This window comes from Scophthalmus maximus, chromosome 12, assembly GCF_022379125.1.
Source record: "Scophthalmus maximus strain ysfricsl-2021 chromosome 12, ASM2237912v1, whole genome shotgun sequence".
In the NCBI taxonomy this organism is placed as follows: Eukaryota; Metazoa; Chordata; class Actinopteri; order Pleuronectiformes; family Scophthalmidae; genus Scophthalmus; species Scophthalmus maximus.
The window spans coordinates 17796433-17818512 of record NC_061526.1 but is presented as its reverse complement, the minus strand read 5'-3'; the positions used below and the strand labels follow the sequence as shown (position 1 = coordinate 17818512).

General features: G+C 42.9%; 1 protein-coding gene and 2 non-coding genes across 11 annotated transcripts in view; all 3 read left to right on the top strand.

Annotated features, from left to right (window-relative positions):
* The window catches only part of LOC118283140 (ELKS/Rab6-interacting/CAST family member 1-like), a 101337-nt gene that overhangs the window by 68345 nt on the left and 10912 nt on the right, over window positions 1–22080 (top strand). For 6 of the 9 annotated variants that reach the window (XM_035604868.2, XM_035604876.2, XM_035604861.2 and 3 more), the window contains 3 exons: window positions 2515–2662; window positions 10922–11029; window positions 16592–16777. In XM_035604868.2, the coding sequence (XP_035460761.1) occupies window positions 2515–2662; window positions 10922–11029; window positions 16592–16777 (442 nt within the window). Of the gene's footprint in view, window positions 1–2514; window positions 2663–10921; window positions 11030–11393; window positions 11472–16591; window positions 16778–22080 lie in introns of those variants that run through there. The other 3 variants (XR_004784445.2, XR_004784444.2, XR_004784446.2) reach the window with 1 other exon arrangement.
* On the top strand, window positions 8582–8654 carry trnak-cuu. The gene has a single exon. It is a non-coding gene; the product is annotated as a tRNA-Lys (tRNA).
* Window positions 9087–9159, top strand: trnak-cuu. Its single transcript has one exon. It is a non-coding gene; the product is annotated as a tRNA-Lys (tRNA).

Below are 22080 nucleotides of genomic sequence, written 5' to 3'. Positions count from 1 at the left end.
GCAAAAGGGTGCTGCACTTAAAACTGCTTTTCTAATGATCACATAGCAACAGCAGTAGCCACAACCAGCTCTTGTCATGAGCATGTGTTTGCCTCTGCAAGCTGGGAGTGTTTGAAGTGTGTGTGCGTTAGACAGAGATGAAGGGAGTGCCATGAAGAGGCCCAGAATGAGACGAGTGCATCTGGAATAAATATCATTTTATCACCGGGGTTTATAAGCGCCATGTGCTGGCAGGTAACTCTCAGATATGGTATAAGACTCAACGCACTGTTAGCTTTAACAAGACTAATATTCCATTAGGCGTGTGTGTGTTTGTGTGCGTGCCCACACGTACACCCGGTGTTTGTATGAAAAAGAAAAAGAAAGACTGTTCTAGCGTCTCACAATCTTGTTGAAACAGAAACATCATAAACCCTTGATTTCTCTTTTGTTTTCCTTCTTTAGTGTTTTATATTTCTCCGATTTATCACCAAATATCATAATTTATTGACAATTGGTTGAAATGTGAAGGTATATTATGATATTATACTGTACTATATAGTTAGTATAAAGATTCAATAGAATAAATATCTGAAAGAGTTGCCCTGATATACACCAATGTGGAAAGTCTCTCACGAATAAGCATTGAGAAGTCTGACAGTGACCCGACTTCCCCAGGGAATCGATCTACTAACCACCAAGTCTTAACTCGTTCAGCTGCCGCTGACAACTCTGCAGTTGTACAGATGCATGATGGGACACTTGCACACTGACGGTGTGGTCAGTGAGGCTGGGCAAAGATTCTGCGGGTCATCAAAGAACGCAAACATGTAATCTGTCTTCATTTAGATGTTCTCAGCTTTGCATTCCTCTGTCTGTGTGTGTGTGTGTGTGTGTGTGTGTGTGTGTGTGTGTGTGTGTGTGTGTGTGTGTGTGTGTGTGTGTGTGTGTGTGTGTGTGTGTGTGTGTGTGTGTGTGTGTGTGTGTGTGTGTGTGTGTGCGTGCGTGTGTGTGCGTGTGCGCGCGCAAATATCTTCATGCATGCATATCTGTAAGTACAGTAATATGGTACAGGAGAGGAGTTGGTGGGAACTTAGTATGGCCTCATTTGCTCGGACTCATTTTCCTTCGTATTATTTTCTTTTGAATATGTTGTCAACATGTTGACTAAAACATTATAATCTAGAAACTGAAGCTTTATTTTTGTAATTGCAAACATTCGCAGCAACCAGCAAAGATGCAATATATTTGTTTATTCATATGTGAGAGTTTGCATCGGCGTTTGTGCGCGTGTGTGGCCAAGTCGTTGAGCCCTGCGGGATTGTGGGGGGACCGCCGTGATTCGGATTCTCTCTGGAAAGAGAATTCAGAGAAAAATCTGAGTCATGGGTGTCTTTTGCGGCAGCTCAGCTCGATCTGTGGCGGGTGGGATGGATGGGATGCGGTTTGTAGCTTCCCGACCATGTGGAATGCTATCTATCCATCAGCCTGACCATCCAGACAGGGGGACGAGATAGAAGGGGAGTAGTGTGGAAAACAGTGAGCCAGAGGCCTTTATATAAGTGTGTGTATTCGTGTAGTTAAATAAAGATAGTTAAACACAATCTTATTTATTGCTAATTTGACTAGATTCCGAACCAGATACCAAATATTTGCCATCAGTACGTTGTCGGTGTCTTGGAAATCATGACAGGTGATCATCAGCCACCACTTTGACAATACACATTCTGTTGAAGTGCCTAAAAGAAGGACATTGACTCTGTCTACTCCGTACTCCTATAGCTGCAACTAAGACGCTCAGTTTAAATTTTACAATAAGAGAGAGAGAGATTTTTCTCTCTGAAGAAACGTCCAAGTAAAAGCAGCACCACATGCAGACCTTCTGCAATTTTTTTTCACAGATTTGTATGGTGTTTTTCTTTAGTGCAGAGGGAAACGAGGGAAGACAACGATTACACGAACGCCGTAAGATCCCCGCCGTAAACGAGCTGGGGACATCGTGATTACATGGTGTGCGTCATCCTCGACCACCAGCAAGCCTCATATTTTTGCAAAAATGCACCAGTTTAATCCTTCTAAATCAAAATGTGGTGCTCCAATTAAGAGGGCTTGGCTGCATTTGTTGACACGCCATGGGTTCAGCATGACATTAAAGTACACACAAATTGGTATCTGGCCATGCGGATAGTTTTGGTTTCCTTTGTAGCAATTTTGAGCTATCCATCCCTGGGAATTCCTGTCTCCACCCCATGGTGGGGGAGGTGGCAGGGAGAGTGTCGCAGAAACAGCGAAAAAATTTTGAAATCTAGGCAAAGAAATCCAAAACTGAGCAGGAGCAAGCTTAAACTGCATTCACCTGTGTTTTTTTACACCATAATTTCTATCTATACAGTTACACAATTGAACTCCCACTACATTTAATATAATCTACCTGCAACATCACTACGTGCCCCTTTAATTCAATCAAGTTAGTTGTTGATTTCTGAGTGTTGAATGAAAATGTACTGTTTCTGAAAGTGTGATTGTTCTTTGCAGGCAAGAGGCGCTGCTGGCAGCAATAAGTGAGAAGGACGCCAACATTGCCCTGCTGGAGCTATCCTCCTCCAAGAAGAAGAAAACCCAGGACGAGGTGGCCGCACTGAAGAGGGAGAAAGACGGTCTGGTTCAGCAGCTCAAACAGCAGGTATGACTACTGTGCAGACACACTCACGTGCGTCTGTCATCCACACCACACAAGTATTTTTGTTCAGTTATTTAAGATAGTGCAGGGCCCCTTCTAAAGATACCTCGGAACTGTCATATGACTGGTTGCAGCTTTCTTAAGAGACCCATTGTGGTTTTGATGATGTCACTTCCTGCTGCTGCAGATAGCTATTTGTATGTTGATTGGGTCGAGATAGGTGGAGTTCAAACGCTTGACTCAAAGGCAGATTCTTGCCTGAGCAAAGGGGCTTCTGGTCTCCGAATGGAGGTGTGGGTGCAAATCCCACTCCTGACAAATATTTAACCTTCAAGGTTCTGTATAAACTGTGATTTCCTTTCAACACGAGTTTGATTTGGACTACAATCTGAAAAAGAAATCAGGATGGTAAGCTTTTTAATCCTCTCTAACTATAGTAACCATATAAGCACTGAGTCAGTTGCTCAGGTTAATGCTCTCTGCCTCGATGAAGGTAAGTTGCAAAATGAATGTAACGTACACATACGGACAGATTCATCAAAATTATAACAAGATGATTAAAGGAGTAGAGAGTGAGAAGAAAGAGTGAGAGCTAGATCAGTTGTCAAAAATAAACAGAGAGAAAGAGACAGAAAGCACAGGTGAGGTGACACTGATGAGGGGAGCAAAGAAAACAAGACGTGCTGAGAGAAACTGAGTCCAGATGTGACCACAGTCCACCGACCACCAACGGTAAATTTAGGATTAACCTACCTCTCCTGCACACACGCACGCACACACAGTTCATATCTTCTACAAATCTCTGGTGACAACTTTTTCGTTTGTATTTTTCTTCATACTTTTCAAATTTTATCCTGTATTTACCTTCTCTCTCTCTCACACACACACAAACACACACACGACCATGCACGTCACTTTGCTGGTATGCATACACTTTCACAAATATGTGCACACACCCTGATATGTACACACTCAACCAGGCCAAAAACAAGGATATAAACATGACCAAATGCCTCTGTGGTTCCACACAGAGGTCTATTCACACACACACACACACACACACACACACACACACACACACACACACACACACACACACAGTAAAGGTTCTCGTGGCTCTAGTGAACTAACCAACCCCTTAGTGGATGAGCCTGCCGGGAGTTGGGTGGATTTCTTTTTCACTGTTCTCTCCTCTGTGCCTCAGTTCCCCTCCATGTGTCTTCTGTGTATCTTTCCATCCAACATGACAGCTTGCACTGTTTTAATATTTGCAGGACATGTGGCCTTAGCTTATGGGATAGTGTTAAACCCCTAACCTCCAGGACTTCATCTTTGTACTGTACATGGGACCAACAATCGTTGAATACATTGGCATATGATCGTGACGCACAATAAATCCAAAAACCAAAGAGAGACAGCAAAGCTTTATTTTAACTCTTTTCATTCCCCGACTCAAACTGTGAAATTGAACTGCTGTTCAGTCATAACAATTGAGTTTTCGTCCTCAGAACTGCTGAATTAGATAACATCTAGCAGCGTCTTTGTTGCACAAGATTTCCAGTCAGTGAATATTGCCAAAAATCCACTTAATGGATGGAAATAGCTCAAAAAGATTCAGTAAGATAAATGTGGCACGTGCAAGAAAGAGGTACAAGCTGTGTGTGTGTGTGTGTGTGTGTGTGTGTGTGTGTGTGTGTGTGTGTGTGTGTGTGTGTGTGTGTGTGTGTGTGTGTGTGTGTGTGTGTGTGTGTGTGTGCACACGTGCGTGTTTGTGTATGTGCACGCCAAAGACTGTCTGAACTTGTATTTAAGAGTGAAGCAGTGAGTGTGAAAGAGACGCTGTGTCAAATGAAGTCATTATAACATGCATCACTCTGCTCTCTCTTCCTTCCTCACCCCGTCGTCACTCTGTTCATCCTATTTGAAGTCATTTATGACACTTCAGGGTCTTGAGGGTGGTCACAGACGACACAGAGACTCTAGTCTCTGCTGCTCTGCGTGCATGTGCGTGTGCGTGCGTGCGTGTGTGGTTTAGCTCTGCTCTTGGTCCCTCTTTCTCTCTCTTACACTCTCTCTGTGGTGTCATATTTTTCAGTCCCTCAATGATGGATCACAGCCGGGACTCCCTTAATTCCCCTGTGTGTGTGTGTGTGTGTGTGTGTGTGTGTGTGTGTGTGTGTGTGTGTGTGTGTGTGTGTGTGTGTGTGTGTGTGTGTGTGTGTGTGTGTGTGTGTGTGTGTGTGTGTGTGTGTGTGTGTGTGTGTGTGTGTGTGTGTGTGTGTGTGTGTGTGTGTGCGCGTGTGTGTGTCACTAAGCTGAGGCTGCTTAGTATTTCTAGCTAGCTGCTTCAGATTGACTGACACACACACACACACACACACACACACACACACACACTTTTCCCCTGACAACCTGCCTGGCAGATGGACCCAGACAGCGTTGTGAAATTAAAATGAAAAGTGAGTTTAAATCAGTGAGGAAATTAATTATTTGGTGAGCAGTAAACTGGTTGCCATAAGACCAAATGTGGTAAATGTAAGCAGAAAGCGTTGATTTAGTTTAGTTAAGATTCGGCTAGTAAAACTAAATTTTTATTCAGGGACAATCCACTCTGCCATTTTTTCAAGTTTCTCCTGAAGTGTTTTTGATGGCCTTTACTCGCCTGTCAATCAAAGTTCACACAGTGTGTATTGAATTGATGGTTGCTGCATTTTGCTGCTGATGTGTCAGGTCTGTTCTGAATTTGCCGTCAGAACACAACAGTCAGCTGCACAGCTACAGTAGCGTGATTCAGAGCAGGATCATACCAAAAAAATTATAATCAGCCTGATTGATTTAAATTAATTTCTCTGGAAACTAAGTTCCAAACAACGTTATTGTAGGGCTGGTTGTTGGGTGATGTCATTAAAGACGTGAAGAATTACTTTTTTGCGCAACAAGGGACGTAATACATATGTATTAGTGTATCAGAAATTTGCATTGTGACATGCCAGAAGAGACTCATAAATGATGAGATCTGTACATGTGAAGTACATGAACTACATAAATAAAAAAACACGTGTTACAGAAAATGTGCGTTTGACCCTCAAAGTGTTTCCTGCATGTTGGCCTCTGGCCCCACAGCTGAAGTTCAGGCAGGATGCCGTAGATCAAGGTGACCTCAGCTCTCGTCGCTCTCTGCTCCTCCTGTCTCTCTCACCATCCACTTCCCCTTCACTTTTATCTTCCCCTGCAGCACGGATGAGAGACAAAGACTAAAACCTGGTGACGAGAAAGAGAGAGACTGTGGTTAAGAGAGTGTGAAAGCAAAGAGGAGAGGGAGTGGCTGTAATAATTCATGAAATGGAACAAGTGAACGGAGAAGGGGGGAAGGTGAAGATATGCTACTGCCCCTCCTGCAGCAGACACATGGGGTTAACATTTACAGGTGGTGGATGTGTGGCCGTGGCCATTGATCCCCACCTGTGTGAGGCCTGGTTGTAACATGGACTTGTTTAAAGACTTTGACTTATAAGAGGCTTTTTTCCACATTCATGGTTCGATATTATTTTGTTTAACCTGACCCACAACAATATTAATTAAGGTTGCTGAAAGACAAGTGAAAAAAACACACACAAGTATATAAAGACAGGGATTATTAACTAGAAGTTAAGATCCGAAAGTACATCTCTACAGTAAAACATAGCTATTTCTTATTACGCAGATTATTCGCAAATGCCTGAACATTTTTTAAAACCTGCAAGGGGGGGGGGGAATTGCTGTGTTTTTCTTTCACAGATTTTATTCGTTATACTTTTTTCTTTTTCAAACTTCAGGATTCTTCATTATGTGCTTATAATTCGCATGACTTCTCTTGTTACTGGCTAAAGTGAAGAAAATGTGGGTCTAATCTAATTTCTTGTTCCACAGAGACTTATCAGAATGAAATAACCCCCCTCGGTGTTCAACTCTGACACTTTACATTGTCGTCTTTAATTTTCCACTTATCAACAACTTTTCTCTTCTTGCCAGTGAAACGGGAAGGGGGGGGGGGAGCGAATCTAATTTTTTATCATGATGAAATAGCTCATGTCCAACCATGACTCAGCAACTTTACATTATTGATAATTCCACAGATATCAACAAAGGTCCTCTTTCACCGCTGGAGGGAAAGATGTAACAATATACTCATCCAATATCCCCCAGGGCCTTGTAACGATGAAATAATTTCCTGCAAAGCGTGACTCAGCAGTTTTTTACCCCTCATTTCGCTCAGTGTTCATTTGTTTCTAATTCTCTACGTTGTCAGCAGGTTACAGCATAACTACAGGAAGGATAGATGGAGGGGGAGGAGAGGAGGAAGGAGAACAATGAGGGAGCAGGAGGAGTGAAATAATGGTGTGATGATTAGATTAAGTGCAAGAGATAGTTGGCACAGAAACGAGGGAGCTGAGGTCAGCATTCCTGACAATTAGAGAAAAGGGGAAGATGTAAAGAAAGAGGAGACTTGAGGATAGGACAGAGAGAGGAGGACAAAAAGTAGTTTAATTTCCTTCATTTCGTCTTCTTTCAGATCTTTTAGTTCTTCTATTGTTCGCTCCCTCTGTCTTTTCCCCTCACCTTCACCCTGCCTGGCATCTTGTTCTCAGGACTGTCCGTCATTACATTCAACAAAGAGTTTCATTGAGGAAGGATAATAAAGCTCTTCAAGCTAACGAGTGTGCGAACTGCTGCCTATCCGTCAGTAAGTAAGCTCATTAGCCTGTACGCTAATGCATACAGTACTTCACACTACACGATTTTCAAATGGCTGACAAGTTGTGGAACTCGCTGACAAAACCCCCAGATCGTCAGTCAATCTCTGCTTAGAACTCTGCAAACAACTACAGCCAATCAGAGCGCAGTACTACAGCATAGTTGGGGGTGTCGTCCATCCCGGGTCGTGTTGCGTGAACTGCGCAGTGATCCGACAACTTTAAACGTTGTGTTGTAGATTTAAACCAAAATGGATCTTGACAAATAAAAAGTCACGATACTTCCTCCATTTGGTGGATATGCACCAAAAAACTTGGTACATATGTTTTTCAGATAACAATCGTTGTTTGTTGTAACAATTGTTGTTGAAAAACAATTGTTGAAAAATCTGTACAAAATGGAAAGGGCTGAAATAACAGAAGGGGGCAAACAAGGAGAAAAGGAAAGAGGGGGAACAATACAATAAATACAAAAGAAACTATTGAAGGAGACAAGCGACAATGAAAAGAGGTGCGTAAAGGGAAAGATATGGAAATGAGGACATGTTGCAGACAGAAGAAAAGGAAAAGAGCGGGAGAGCGAATTAGTCACGGATACAAAGGCATGTTAAGGAGCTCAAGAGTCGAGAAAGTGGGATAGAGAGAATAAAATACAGTCTGTAGAGGAGCGATAGACTTAAAATCAACATGAAAAAAATCTCATCATTAAGAAAGGGAGGAAGAGAGACAAAGGAGTAGAGCGTTAGGTACATGTTATTGGACAGAGAGACTTAATCATAGAAAGTACTGCGCATGAGAGACAAGAGAGATAAAGGACAGGAAGAGGGAGAAGGGAGGATTATTTAAATACAGAAAGCTCTAAGATGTGGAGAAAGAGGGGAGAGGACAGAGGCGGCATGTTTGCAGAAGGGTTGAGAGATTTGGACGTAGATGCAGGAACACCTAATAGTTGGGCCCAAGACTTTTGAATGATGCTTGACTTGTCGCAGTTGCTCCCAAGCAGCTCTCAGACGTTCACTGAATTCTGTACAGTGCACTGAACTCCTCCAGAGGAGCTGTATGTGACATTGCAATTGTCCACATATGTTGCGCCAGAGCAATAGCCGCCCCCCCCCCCCCCGCTGCGAGGGGGTGGGCTAGGGGGGCCGTCTTGGGGGTTGAATTTCACGCTCTCAAGGGCTATCATGTAGCCCGGCTAGCTCAGTCGGTAGAGCATGAGACTCTTAATCTCAGGGTCGTGGGTTCGAGCCCCACGTTGGGCGAGAATGTTTTGTACTGTTGCAACGGGGTGAAGAAGATGGGCAGCCTCCGTTTCCTTGACCCTGTTGAGGAGTTGACATGCATCTCAAATGATCTGATAACAAGAGCGAAGTTCTCAGTACGTCAGTTCACTCGTCATAAATGGAGATAACAGCAAAGCGAAAGGTGCTTGTTAATATTCTGTCAGTGGCCACTAATAATTCAATTTATGGAAAAAGCTGAGATGTGTAAAAACTACAGTCAGGCCTTTATGAAACTAACAGGTCAAAGGATGTCAGCTGAGTAAGCAGTCCCTCAGTGTGACCCAGGACACATTTGGCGTCACACTGCCAAAAGAGTGTAGACAAGGCAGATGCATATACCAGATCGTAACAACCCATCAGCGTTAAACCGCCTTGCAATGATCTCTTTTGACCAGAAGGGGTCATAACGTAGTCCGGCTAGCTCAGTCGGTAGAGCATGAGACTCTTAATCTCGGGGTCGTGGGTTCGAGCCCCACGTTGGGCGCTTGGCTTTTGGCCTGTGGACTCGTTTACAAAAGTACAGAAAGCATCAACTGAAGATCGTGTGAAGTCTATTTGAGCAATGATTCTTCGTGTTGTGTGGAAGAGTAACATCGAACAAAACAAACGTTGCTTGATGGACAACAACAATGAACACTAAGCTTTAGCAAAGCAAATTAAGTAAATTGGTAGTGGAGTATGAATTATCACTGTCACAGTATAACATTACACCCAGCGTTCATAGTGTACATCACGGAATATACTTGACCAGAATATTTTCTGGTGGACCTTTTTTAAAAACGTTCTATGCATCACGTTGCTGCTGGTTAACCAGTATGATGATAAAAGCTATGCAGTGAATAAATTATTTAAATGTCTGCAGATTCATTGTGGAGAGGAGAGGAAGAGATGGACAGACAAAGAAAAATCCCTCCGCAGCTGTGTGTGTGTGTGCGTGTGTGTGTGAACGCGTGTGTGCACGCAGGTGCAGTAGGGACTCCACAGTCTGTACTTACATGGTTTCCCGATGAAACTGTTTATTTTCCATGTTTGTTTTAAAGGGATGTGTGTATTTTATAGCTGCCTTCAGAAAATGAGGCAATGAATAATGTGTGTGTGTGCGCACCAGGGGAGGCTTGCTTCAGCTTAACTTATGTACATAGTCACATACACACACACCGACACACACACATTCTAATGTGGTCCCACATACACACAGAGTGAAAGGCGTTTTTTGCACCATTCATTTAGCTTTCAAACAATTACAAGTAAATGTTGGCATTCACATATTTCTTTGAGTTTCTTTCAAACACACACACACACACACACACACACACACAAAACCTCTTTCTGGCCTGCTTAAGCCCCTCGTCCTCGCAGGGCTCAGTGAGAGACTAAGGGGATTTAGATTGTACAAGACAGATTTAGACTGACTCCCTCCCTCACTTTCCCTCCTCCACTCCCTCGCTCGCTCTCTCCAGGCCTTCTGTAGTCCTACTGAAGTATAACTACAACATGAGAAACAGATGGAGCAGCGAGAGGGGAAGAGAGAGGAGAGGAAAGAGGAAAGGAAGAGAGGATGAAGGACAGCGACCGAGAGATGATGGCAGAGCAGATGGGGGAGAGATGTGGGAATGACGGAGCAAAGACAGGGAGAAAGTGTGTGTGCATCAGTCCTCGTAGATCTCTCCACAAGAGACAAGTTAACAAGCCTGTTATTTTTCTGCACCAGTAGAGAAGCTTCACAACAGGTGGCATGTTGAAGTTGTGTGTGTTTTTGGGGCTTAAGAGTGCGCCTGTGTGTATGTGTGCTGTTCAAAATGTGTAGAATAAATGTTATGGTTATCATTATCTTTAAATAAAAGCAGAACCGACCCAACATTTAGTACACAAACACACATTGACAGTCAAATCTCTCTCTGTCATTGTCCATTCTTCATTCTCTCTGTTTCTGTCTCTGACTCTTTTCTCTTCCTCTCTCTCTTTCTCTCTGAAACACACTTGCACAAAATGTGTCTTAGTGAAGCCAAAGCTCATGGCGGTCGGCTAACTCTCCTCTCATCTTCCTCGCTGCAAATTAACTAGAGAAATTCAATGAGAGCTTCCCCTCTCTCCCTCTCCCTCTCTCTCTCCCTCTCTCACACACACACACACACACGTCATTGTGTCATTTGCTGTCACTGAATTGTGTCAAAAGATTTCTCACTGTCTTATGTCACCGAGGTATTAAATGGATCTAACTAATGTGACTTCTTCGCCCTCCCCAGACTCAGAACCGGATGAAGCTGATGGCGGACAACTATGAAGACGACCACCTAAAGGTCACATCTCCAAACTCGGAGCAGCCCAACAATCACAAACCCTCCCCAGACCAGGTGAGAGCTCATCCCGGGACAGCGAGCCTCCTGCTGGGATAAATCAGACCCCCTCACACCACTTCAAACTAATATCGTCACTCTTATCCGGATGAAAACGTGTTCTAACATAACATCCCTCAATCTACTTGATTATTTTCACTAACAAGTCTATTGTTCCAGTGAAAGACAGTGACAGTCACATGTCCACCCATGGGAGTAACATTTACTCTTTTCCTCTAATTAATTATCTTTGTTTCAATTGTTACGAGCTGATATTTTTTTTAGTTTCCTCTTTAAATAATATACATATATTTCTGTACTTACTTACTAACTTCCTGCTTTCTCTGAACTCACGCTGCGGTTGGACTGAACCAACCAATAGGACGATGAGGAGGGCATTTGGGCCTAGCCAATCGCGTACCTTCTTTCTCTCCCTCGGTCCACCATTTTGTACAGAAGGGTGAGAGTCACGTGTCGATGTGCTCATCGTGTCATTGGTCCTTCGTCTTCCTTACTTTTGTTCCATCCGTCAGCCTGTGGTCGTTCTGCTGTCGTGGCTCAGTCATTTCTCTTCTTTTGCTGTTTTATCTTTTTTCCATTGTTCCATTGTTTTTCTTTCTGTTATCTACATAGAGTCTTTAAACTCTTCTTTCTTCTGCAATATTTCTTCTTCATCTCAAGATATGGGGTTTTCTCTTGAGTCCTTCTCTTGTGTGGTTGGACCACAACTGATTTTCCTTGACATTTTTGTGGTATATAAAAATCAAACGAGTCCTTGCCTTAGCGGGATACTTAGAAATCTCATATCATGAAACATTTCTTTTCATGAAATATATGTTCTGTTCATTTCCATGTCCTCTTTTTGCTCTTAATTTTTACCCTTTCATCTTTTTATATTCCTTTAATGACCATTCTGGACCTGTCCTCATATTCCCTTATTTTCCCTTCATACCTCATGTTTCCAACATGTTGTCGGACCTTCTTAATATCTTCATCTTCCAGTTCGTCTGTGCAACAGCATCTTTTTCCTATTGGAAACTTCATTTGTTAGTCCTGATGCTTTAAATCATTGCACGACCTTCCTCATTCCTCGGCTGAACTTACATGTGTGTGATGTAGCGGGTGATTTACGAAAGCTGCTTCTTTGCTAAACTGTAACGTAAAAATTTACGTTTTTTTTCCAGCTAGGATAAAAGGAAGGTTTTTTTCCCTTTCACCCTTTTAATTACACAATAGGGGATTTCAGTATTTTTAAGGCCCAAAGGTCATTAATCGCACATGCGTGACAACCTTCAAGTCAAGCAAGAATAAAAACACACTGCTACAAATCAATCCTGAAACTTCTAATGTAGAATGCAAACTGTCTCTGGACAAACATTTCTCTTTTGCGTTCTTCACTCTCTTTCCAATGCAATTTTAATATTTTCTTGAAGAATAAAGTTGACACTAGTCTGGTAATCTAAGTAAAGCTGCGTTCAGACAGGCACTGAAGTCCGGACATTTTCCTAACCTTTTCCAGAGGGGATGTATGTGAGAACGCAAATGTTGCTCTGGACATTTTACGGAATTTTTCCTGCCAGCCCCCCAGGGAAAATTTCCGTCAAATGTCAGAATACAGCAGAGTACAGATCGAGAAAAGAGTTCATGTCTGAAAACAGCTTATGACACTTCCTCTTGTCAAATCTTGAAAAATGTTAATTAAAAATAAACAGACGGTTCCTTAAAATTTTAAAAGATGTACAGTAATGATATCAAGCAATGTGAGTTTGTACTTCTATCATTAGCAGGGTGGTATTGGTTGGAAAAGGGGGAGTGGAGGCAGCACCAGCAGCACATGCTGCTTTTAGCCCACTTCACTTCCTCCAGTGGGATTTCCCATTGGGATGCTAAAAGCCCAAAGGTTCACCAGCAGATCCGAGTTTGTCCCTGGTTATTAATTAGCGGCAGCACTTCCCTGCGGAGAGAGAAAGGCCAGTCGGAGACACACAGCTGCACACACGCACTCAAACAGACTTGCTTTCGCCTCGGTGTGTGAGGTGGGTAACTTCGCCACAGCACATTACATCAGAACAGTGGCTGACTGTGACTCTTTCTATGAGAGGATTCTGTGCTGCAGTCAGAGATTGAAATGCTTCAGAAACAACTGCAGCAGTTGAACACAGGAGAGGCACTGTTGACAATATTTTTTATGATATTTTGCATGTTTAAATGGTCTTGAGTGATTTTTTGGATGCATCAGTTAAAAAAGACAGGGAAGAGGTGTAACTCAGTTTTGTGTATGAGATTGTTCAATACTCTAAAATGGCTCAGCTTTTTAAACATTTTGTGCAGTGTTTAGTGTTACTAACCGTATTGATTTTTAATTATTGCAACTAAAGCTACTTATTCATAGATTCCTTCTATCTTCTGATCTGTCAACCTCACACTCTTCACTCTGTTGTGTAGTTCTGGGAATTAACTCCTCTGCAGCTTTGTAGGTGTGTGTTTTATATTAAAGATGTTTAATTTGACCGTTTGTGAGATATCCACTAATCAAGTGTTTATTAGTCGGATCACACCAGCAGCCATGACTCCAGCACCGTCCACGTGTTCTGCATTGAAATCCTATACCATTTCTATTGATGCTGTTCCTGGTCAAATAAATGCATTTTACGCTTCTGTGCACACTTGTCTCAGAGGGATCTGTGGAGGAAGAGGAATCCTGATCTCACCGTATAATGTGGCCGTAGATGGTTCTTTGAAAATGTGGCCGGTCAGTGAGGCCGGTTGAATGTCTCTCCTTGGAGTTGTTTCATAGTACAGTAAGCGTCTGGTAGTCAGTCATAGGAGGATAATAAAGAGACAAAAACACACACACTCTGACACACACACACACACTATGCCGTATAAGAATGATGTGTCCTGCGGGATTGTTTCGTAGTACAGTAAGACACACTGTGGACTCATTAAACACACACTACATACATTGACCATTGCAGGTTGTGTAATGCAATAAAAACACGTGGGCACATACATACACCTTTAATTAAATCAGTAAATTCAAAGACTATCAGAGGTCAGTGTTTTGTTCACATATCACATTATTGTGGTATGTTACTTGGGTATATTTAGACTTATTTTTAAACATTTGTCATATTTTTAGTCTTTAAAAAGGAAACCGAGGCACTGGTGTTGTTACTTCTGGCTACATGTCTTCTTTGTTTCACCATCATTCCTTCCATGCTTTCGTTCTGTTTCTCATTTGTCTTGTATTTGATCCACAGAGCTCCGCTGCAGGTCTGGAAAGTGTGGACAGCGTTTTTATTATAAAAAAAAGAAGAAGAAAAGCTTTTTTGACAGAATTGTGCCGACTGGAACACGCTGTGAGAGAACAGCTGTTGCACATGTGTTGCGTATGTTTTTTAGAGCAGTAAAGGCAGATTTTGAGGGATGTTCTCAGATATTGTCATATTCGACACAACGGTCTTGGAGAGATAATGTCGTTGTTGCGTTGCAACTGTCAGCATACATCATAATATACAGCAACAGAGGTGGGTTTTAAATTTGCAGAATGTGTAGGATCCCTCCAGCCTCGCTTTTTGCTTCTCTTTTTTCTCCGTGGTCTACCTCCCTCTCTCCTCCGGAGGGAAATGTTCAGTAATGTATTTCGTAATGGACTGTAAACTACTGGCGGGTCCTCTCTGGAAAATACTTTAACTGCAGCTATTTACAACACTGATAACGACCCCATGTGTGTGCCACAGTATGTCTGCTTGTACTGTACTTGTATTATATCTAAAAACACATATTCAGTGTCTGTTTGTGTGAGAAACGAGCAGTTGTCAACCAAGAAGGTGGGGTCGCTACACCAGTGGAGGTGGTCTAGGAAAATGAAATTACTTCTAGTGTGTGTGTGTGTGTGTGTGTGTGTGTGTCACACTGAATGATGACTGTTGGATAGATACAGTATGTAGAGTTTTGCAATTGGTTGACCAATATGGGTTTGTCACTTCAGCCAATTAATTGGTTGACTGCATTAATGGTTTTTTTTTGCGATATATTAAAGCAATATACCTTTCACAGTCAATCAGAGCAGTATGTCATCTGATGATCAAAACTATGTTTGATGTGTCCTGATAATCAGTTTAAATAGTTGCCTGCCAAACCAAATAATTTCATACTGACTGACAAGCTCTACATTCTGTCTAAATTACATTCATCAGGATTAAAAGTCGAATCCAGACGTGGGACAACATAACATGAATATTTGTCATTCTTGAAAAGAAGCAGTGAACTGAGGGAGAGTTCAGATACAGTGAGAGAGAGAATGATGTTCCTGTGCTGAGTGAAAGGATCCTGCCGTCGAAATATATCTGTGTGTGTGTGTGTGTGTAATATGTATGCTGAGTGACAATGAGCACAGAGCGCAGGGTGTGGACAGACGCAGCTGGGATTAAATATACTTTACCAACACACACACACACATACACCCCCCCCCCCCCTCTCTCTCTCTCTCTCTCTCTCTCTCTAACAGCCCTCTTAACATGCTTCCTCTGCACTTAAATCCTGCTATTCCCCAAGGAGAATAGTGTGTCTGTATGTCTTATCTGTGTGTGTGTGTGTGTGTGTGTGTGTGTGTGTGTGTGTGTGTGTGTGTGTGTGTGTGTGTGTGTGTGTGTGTGTGTGTGTGTGTGTGTGTGTGTGTGTGTGTGTGTGTGTGTGTGTGTGTGTGTGTGTGTGTGTGTGTCTCTCTCTCTCTCTCTCTCTCTCTTGGGGGGTCCTGTCTCGTACCCCTAAAATGTTTGTATATCTGTTTTGCTCATCTCTCCCTCATTCCCACACTTACACAGACACATAGACACACACACACATACCTTGGGGTTCTGGTCTTTACAGATAGTTATTGCTTTTATTAAAAAACCTGATTATACCAACTAGCTGCTGAAGCAGCGACCTCATTTCTTACCTGGTTTCCTTTGTCAAATCAGGAAATACACAAAAATGTGTTCAACAGAGTTACATATATCCTTAAAGGTTTATTTCAAAATGGTTTTTAAAACAGCAGCTTTCACATCATCTTCAAATGAATACTGAGGAATTACGCCAGAGAGGGGATATTTCATTACTGACCAATTACATTTAACCAGGGATGTAAGAATAACCAGAGCAAAGCTCTAAATGTGAACACAATGATGAAATTGTGTAATTATTCTTCGAGGTATTCCGGATTCTGGTGTGCATGTTAATGTGCCAACAGAATTCTCCATTTCTGTTTCACCTCACCTCACCTCACCTCGCCCTGTAGGTCATCACCACAGCACAAATTTTTAGTCTATATCCTTGTTTATTTGTGCATTTCATGCAATTTGTACAAAGACTACATCCAGTCGGCACATTGTCAAAATGACTAATTGTTTAAATAAAAATAATAACCATAACCAACCAAGCATTCACCGTCTCTGGATGAACATGCCCAACTTTTTTCTTTTCTCGTCTTTCTTCAGAATCCTTTAGACAGTTATCACGGGCAATAGCTTGCTTTTTTGTTGTTGTTATACCTGAAAAATGTTAACTTTCCTTTTTCTCCACTTCCTCCCTCAGATTCTCTCTCCCCTCCTGGATCTCAATCAGAATCGCAGTAAACTGAAGCTGTACATCAGTCACCTGACCTCGCTGTGTCAGGAGCGAGACCCAATCATATTGCAGGACTTTGCCCCGCCCCCCGCCTATCACCGCTCTGACTCTGCCACCTGGCACACGCAGCTGCACGGCATGACACAAGAACAGGTAGGACATGTGTGTGTGTGTGTATCAGTGTGTATCAGTGTGTATTGTGTGCCTCTGAAAGACAGGGGGGAGGGGGGGGAGTCCTGGCATCATTGCTGAGGTCTGGGTAGGGGTTAGGGTCACCAGTAGGATAGCTGCACTAACTTGAAAAACCAAACAAAATGTCTTTATTTCTAAAACCACTCACTTGTACATACAGTATGTGATGACGTGTGTGAGTTTGCGTGTCTCTGTGATCGTGTGAATGTGCTCGTAGGAGTAGTGCACACACTGGTCAGACTGGCAGATCTTTGGCACCGCTGTTGACATTATTGAAAAGATTTACTCGAGCGGGTCACCTGACGACAAGCGCCTGGCAGCGGAACAAATACTGTCTCAGACGTCTTCTTTTACAGGGAGTAAAACTCTGCTTCGAGCTTTTGGCAGCGGCAGGCTGGTTGGTTCACGCACAAAGCGAGGAGGCGAGAGAGCAGTGCGTTTGTTTCACTGTTGAAAGAGTTGTCATCTGAAGAGGGGAGAAGGGAGAAGGGGAATGAGGATAGGGAAAGAAAAGGTGAGTCTTGGAGGAAAGTTGGAGAAACGTTGGCGTATCTGCTGCGCTGTAGCTCCACTGTCATGGTAACAAGTTGTGTTTCCAGATACTGAATATAAACAGTGTATGTTGAATTGATTTTTATTTTATTTCGTCTGTCTTCGACTTCCCCTGTCTCCCTCTCTCTGTCCTCTCCTCCATATTGAAAACATATCAGGCGATGGTTGCTACATGTGGTATGCATTGAAAAACGGTAACCCTAGACACACACACACGCACACACACACTCTGAGCAATGTGACAGAGTGTGTGGTTAGGGTACAGCAGGACCAGTTTCCTGCTGAAAGCCCCATCGTATGTCTTGATGCTGCAAATGTCTCTGTTTAGCACGAGTGCCTCAGATATGGCACGGCGTGGTTTGGTGTCACTTTAAATAAACTCTGAATCGAGACAATTAACTTGTCATTTGTCATTGTGTACATTAAAGGCACAGAGAAATGGCCCTGCTGACTTTAGTGGGCAGACAATTACCGTATGTATTTTTCATCATCAGTCTGGGGGTTTTTTTTTCGGCGAAAGAAAATGCAGACGGTATTCTGTGGTGCGGTGGTTTCCCGTAAAGAAAAACATACTCTGAATTAAAACTGATTATGTGAGCAGCTGTGAAAGCTTATCTCAAAAAGGTTGATGCTTCGCGACGGCCAGCTGGGCAGCCTGCTGTATTTGATTCCTGCCTTATATTTGTAAATACCGAACACATTTGCAGCAAACTGTGCTCGTGGCCACATCCAAGTCGAATTTGCAGCTGAGGAAAACACGATCTTAAAAAGACTGTATTTGCCATTTTCCCACAAATCACCTACATTTCACAGCGCTGCTAACCGCCTTCATGGCGTATGGAGATGTTTTGAATTTCGTGGTTGTTTTTCTTGTTTTCTGCACATTTGTTTCAGTGCTGTGTTAAAACCAACTCATCTATTACAGAAAACATTGTGTCTGCTATTACTGTTGCGGTTATCCTCCCTGCACGGATTGATGCAGTTGTGATATATCCTCTTACCCAAATCTGGCAGTGTCTCCCAATATTCTCCATATGAGTCGACTCGTGTGCAATTTTTCATCTGCCACCTCTATAGTTAAGGTCGGGTTTGGTGTGACTCCCATTCAAAAATGCACTGGTTGGTACAAAGGTTTCTCTATTAGAGAATTGCGAGAGGATGTTTGAGAGAAGGAATAAATGTTTTACTTGTTTTCAGCATTTTTCACATTATCCGATACTACGATTTTACAGCCAAAGAATCAGAAAACGTTTATCAAAACACATGCAGAGCGACGAAAACAACACGTCCTTTATTCTGAGGATTTGGGCCTTTGGGTGAAAACCCCATCAACTTTTTTTCATCACTCCTGCCATCACTCTCCAGACCCTCTTATTTCTTCAGGCCTTTGTTTTGTCTTTCCATGATGATCCCTCTTTCACTTTCTTTTCTCTCTATAAGGGCCTCCATCTCCATAATTCTTTGCTGTCACTCGCTCTATGTCAGTGTTGGTGTGAAAGCTGGTGAGTTAAAAACATTTTCACGATTAGATTTTCACTCTTTTTTCGGGGGGGGGGGGACAACTGTGATGTTGTTCCCTTGACAACATCACAGTTTGGATTTTTCTGCCTCCCCTTCACTCCGTCTCTCCAAATCCACCCATACTTAGGCAGTGCCACTTGGCGCCATGCGTCTGCTTTAGACCCCGACCCTGCCTACACACAATCACAGACGCACACTGCCAGTCTTTCATTCAAGCCCATGTTTCTAGTTTTCCTTCATCTTGTGTCACCATCACCCTGGCTGACCCTCTTCACACACACACGAACACACACACACACACACACAGATTCCCTCCAGACCACCATGTTCCAGTGTGCCAGCTTCTTTCCTCTGTCTTGTGGCGAGTGTGTGTGTGTGTGTGTGTGTGTGTGTGTGTGTGTGTGTGTGTGTGTGTGTGTGTGTGTGTGTGTGTGTGTGTGTGTGTGTGTGTGTGTGTGTGTGTGTGTGTGTGTGTGTGTGTGTGTGTGTGTGTGTGTGTGTTTTACAAGCCTCTCGCTGGCTCTGTTAAAATGCCTGGCACTCTGTAAAGCCATTAGGATCATACTAAAATAGCATGTAAAACACACATGGACCACCAGAGGCACCTGACAGTGTGCTTCTGCAATGTTTCACCAGCTCAGACTTTTTTTTTATACCAACACTGTATGATCTAACTTCTTCCTTTGTGTTGTTAAACTGGAGCGAGAGCTTGGCTCCCGTTAGAGGAAAGGGTGGTGGGTGAGAACAAGTTGGTCTTAAGGGTTTATCTTAACTGCGCACCGCCCATTACAGATAGCCGGTTGCGCTGAGAGCAAGAAACCTGAGGGAGGCTCAGCAGTAAATTCAGGCCTTACAGCGTGAAATTCCGGCTTTTTGTGCTGATAAGCTCAAGTCATCATGCCCCTGTAGTATCGGTTAGATTCTTCTGAGAATCTCAAAGTCAAACACATTTTCTATTCCAGAACAATGTCCTAATTTTAAGCTTTTTTATGATGCAATTTAACAAATGATTAACCCACTGACTCGCAACGCATCCAAAGCAGCTGAAGTAAAGAGTGCCATTATAAAAAATCAAAAAAATAATTTCTGTAAATTACTTCCTGACAATTCTGGGGTTGTTTTTCAACACCAGATGTAAAAGAACAAAAGATACGTGTCGCACAATGTGATACACAGCACAAGCACAAAACGCTCAGATTTTCTCAACACAACATCCACAGCCCCTCATTAGTCGGCAGATTTTGAGCAAAATGCATGTTGAAGTGTTTTTGTCCATCATATGAACCAAATTAAGAGCCTTTTATTGAATGATACAACAATGTCCGATATTGTTATAGTCCTCATTAACTGATGTTTGTACCATTTAATTGTGATGATGTGGGTTTTTCATTTTTCAACTCTCAGTCTCTGACGTGAGGATAAAAGCCTTTCTGTACCTGAGGTGATGATTTTAGTGGCTTGGCTGAAGGCATCGCAGCATCTGTTGGTCTACTCGGAAACATCTCAAGCTGTTTTAGGATAACATTTTGGGAAAATTGGGTCCGGACATTTTGCCTTTCACAGAGGATGAACGTAGCAGGAGATTGTGCGGGTCAGATGCGTTCACACCGACAGGAACATCTCCTGGAACATTCAGTGGCGTCTGGGTCGAGCATGCAGGTCGCAGGGCATGACAATCATTCTGCCGCAGTGGTTTTGTTTACAATCATCAACACGTCCACTCGCTTCCTGGGGTATTCTCACATGGGCTCCCTAGGACATTTTCCGGACATTTTCCTCAGGGGTTCTTGCAGGAAGAGTTCAGCCAAATGTCCAGAACATTTGCTGCGACCATTTGCGTTCTCACATACAGCCCCTCCGGAAAATGTCCGGACTTCAGCGCAAGTCTGAAAGCAGCTTCAGCAACCTTCAGCTGGATGACGTTTGAATGGCCGCGTTCTCTCGTGCAGATGAACTGTGCTGAAGGTTAAAAGGTACTGGACTGTTCAGTCTTTACATGTAGGCTCTCAGCTAAATCACTCAATCAGCATGGAGCCCAGCAATGAGCTGTTACAGAAAGGCCAGTTTTCTGGAGATGGATTTGCTGAAGATTTTTTTCGGTTTGTCTGTTCTTGTGTGTTTGTTTCCATGTCTCTCTTTTAACCTCAGCTGGACTACAAAAGTATCACTGATTCCAATATTGAGGTTTTACTAAAAGAGCTGCTTTCTGTGCCATAGTCATAATAATAACCTTTATGGCTCAGTGACGTCTCTAATGAGCACTGAAGAGAACTGGCATCATAATCTCACACACTCATACTCTCTCACTCTCACACACACACACACACACACACACACACAGGAAGTCTCGCTCTTTCTCTCTTTGGCCTGGATTGTGAAGGTATAAGAATTGGATTTGTGCGTGTGTGTGTGTGTGTGTCTGTGTGTGTGTACATATCTTTCTTATTTTGTGTGTTTGCGTGTAAAAGTTTCATTAAGTGGAAAAGCTTTTGAAGTACGAGTGTGTGTTTTTGTAGTTCACTTCAGTATAAATGCATGTGGACATTTGCGTGTGTTTGGTGCCGTGAAAAAATGTATGAAGTGTTATTGGCTGAGTCGGACGTTATACCGCTGCTCTCGTGAATCCAGTATGAATTGTCAGGCCATGATTCTATCAGTGAAAAAAAAGTCAAACGGCTCCCAGTGAGCGACTGTGAGTGTGTGGGAGCCAACTCAAACTGGAGAAACCTCAGTGAAAACTGAGTACACACATTCACAGCTCCACATGTCATTGTGATGAAGGAAAATACCACACAATTGCAGACTTCAAATGTCATTGTTGATGCAGTGGATTCTTCAAATAAAAGGTTTCACAGAGTGGAGAAATGGGGAAATATGTTGCACACCAGGTATCTCAGGTTTCCAAGGCCTGGCTGCCGTTAGTTCGACTGAAGTGACTCAAATTATGTTGGTGGGTACTGTAGAATTCTTTCCGTTTGGACGGAGAAAATGAATGAACCGCTTCATTCAGTTAATTTTGTTGCCACTGTAATATCATTATGGTATTGCTACCAGCATCACCAACTTCAGGCGCAGTACGCAACATTAGTTCCTCCTCGTTGTTCAAACATCATATTAATCGGAGGTGAGGGCCGCAAGCAGTCCTGCGAAAAATTGCTATCAAATATTCTGTCTCCTCCTACGCTCATGTG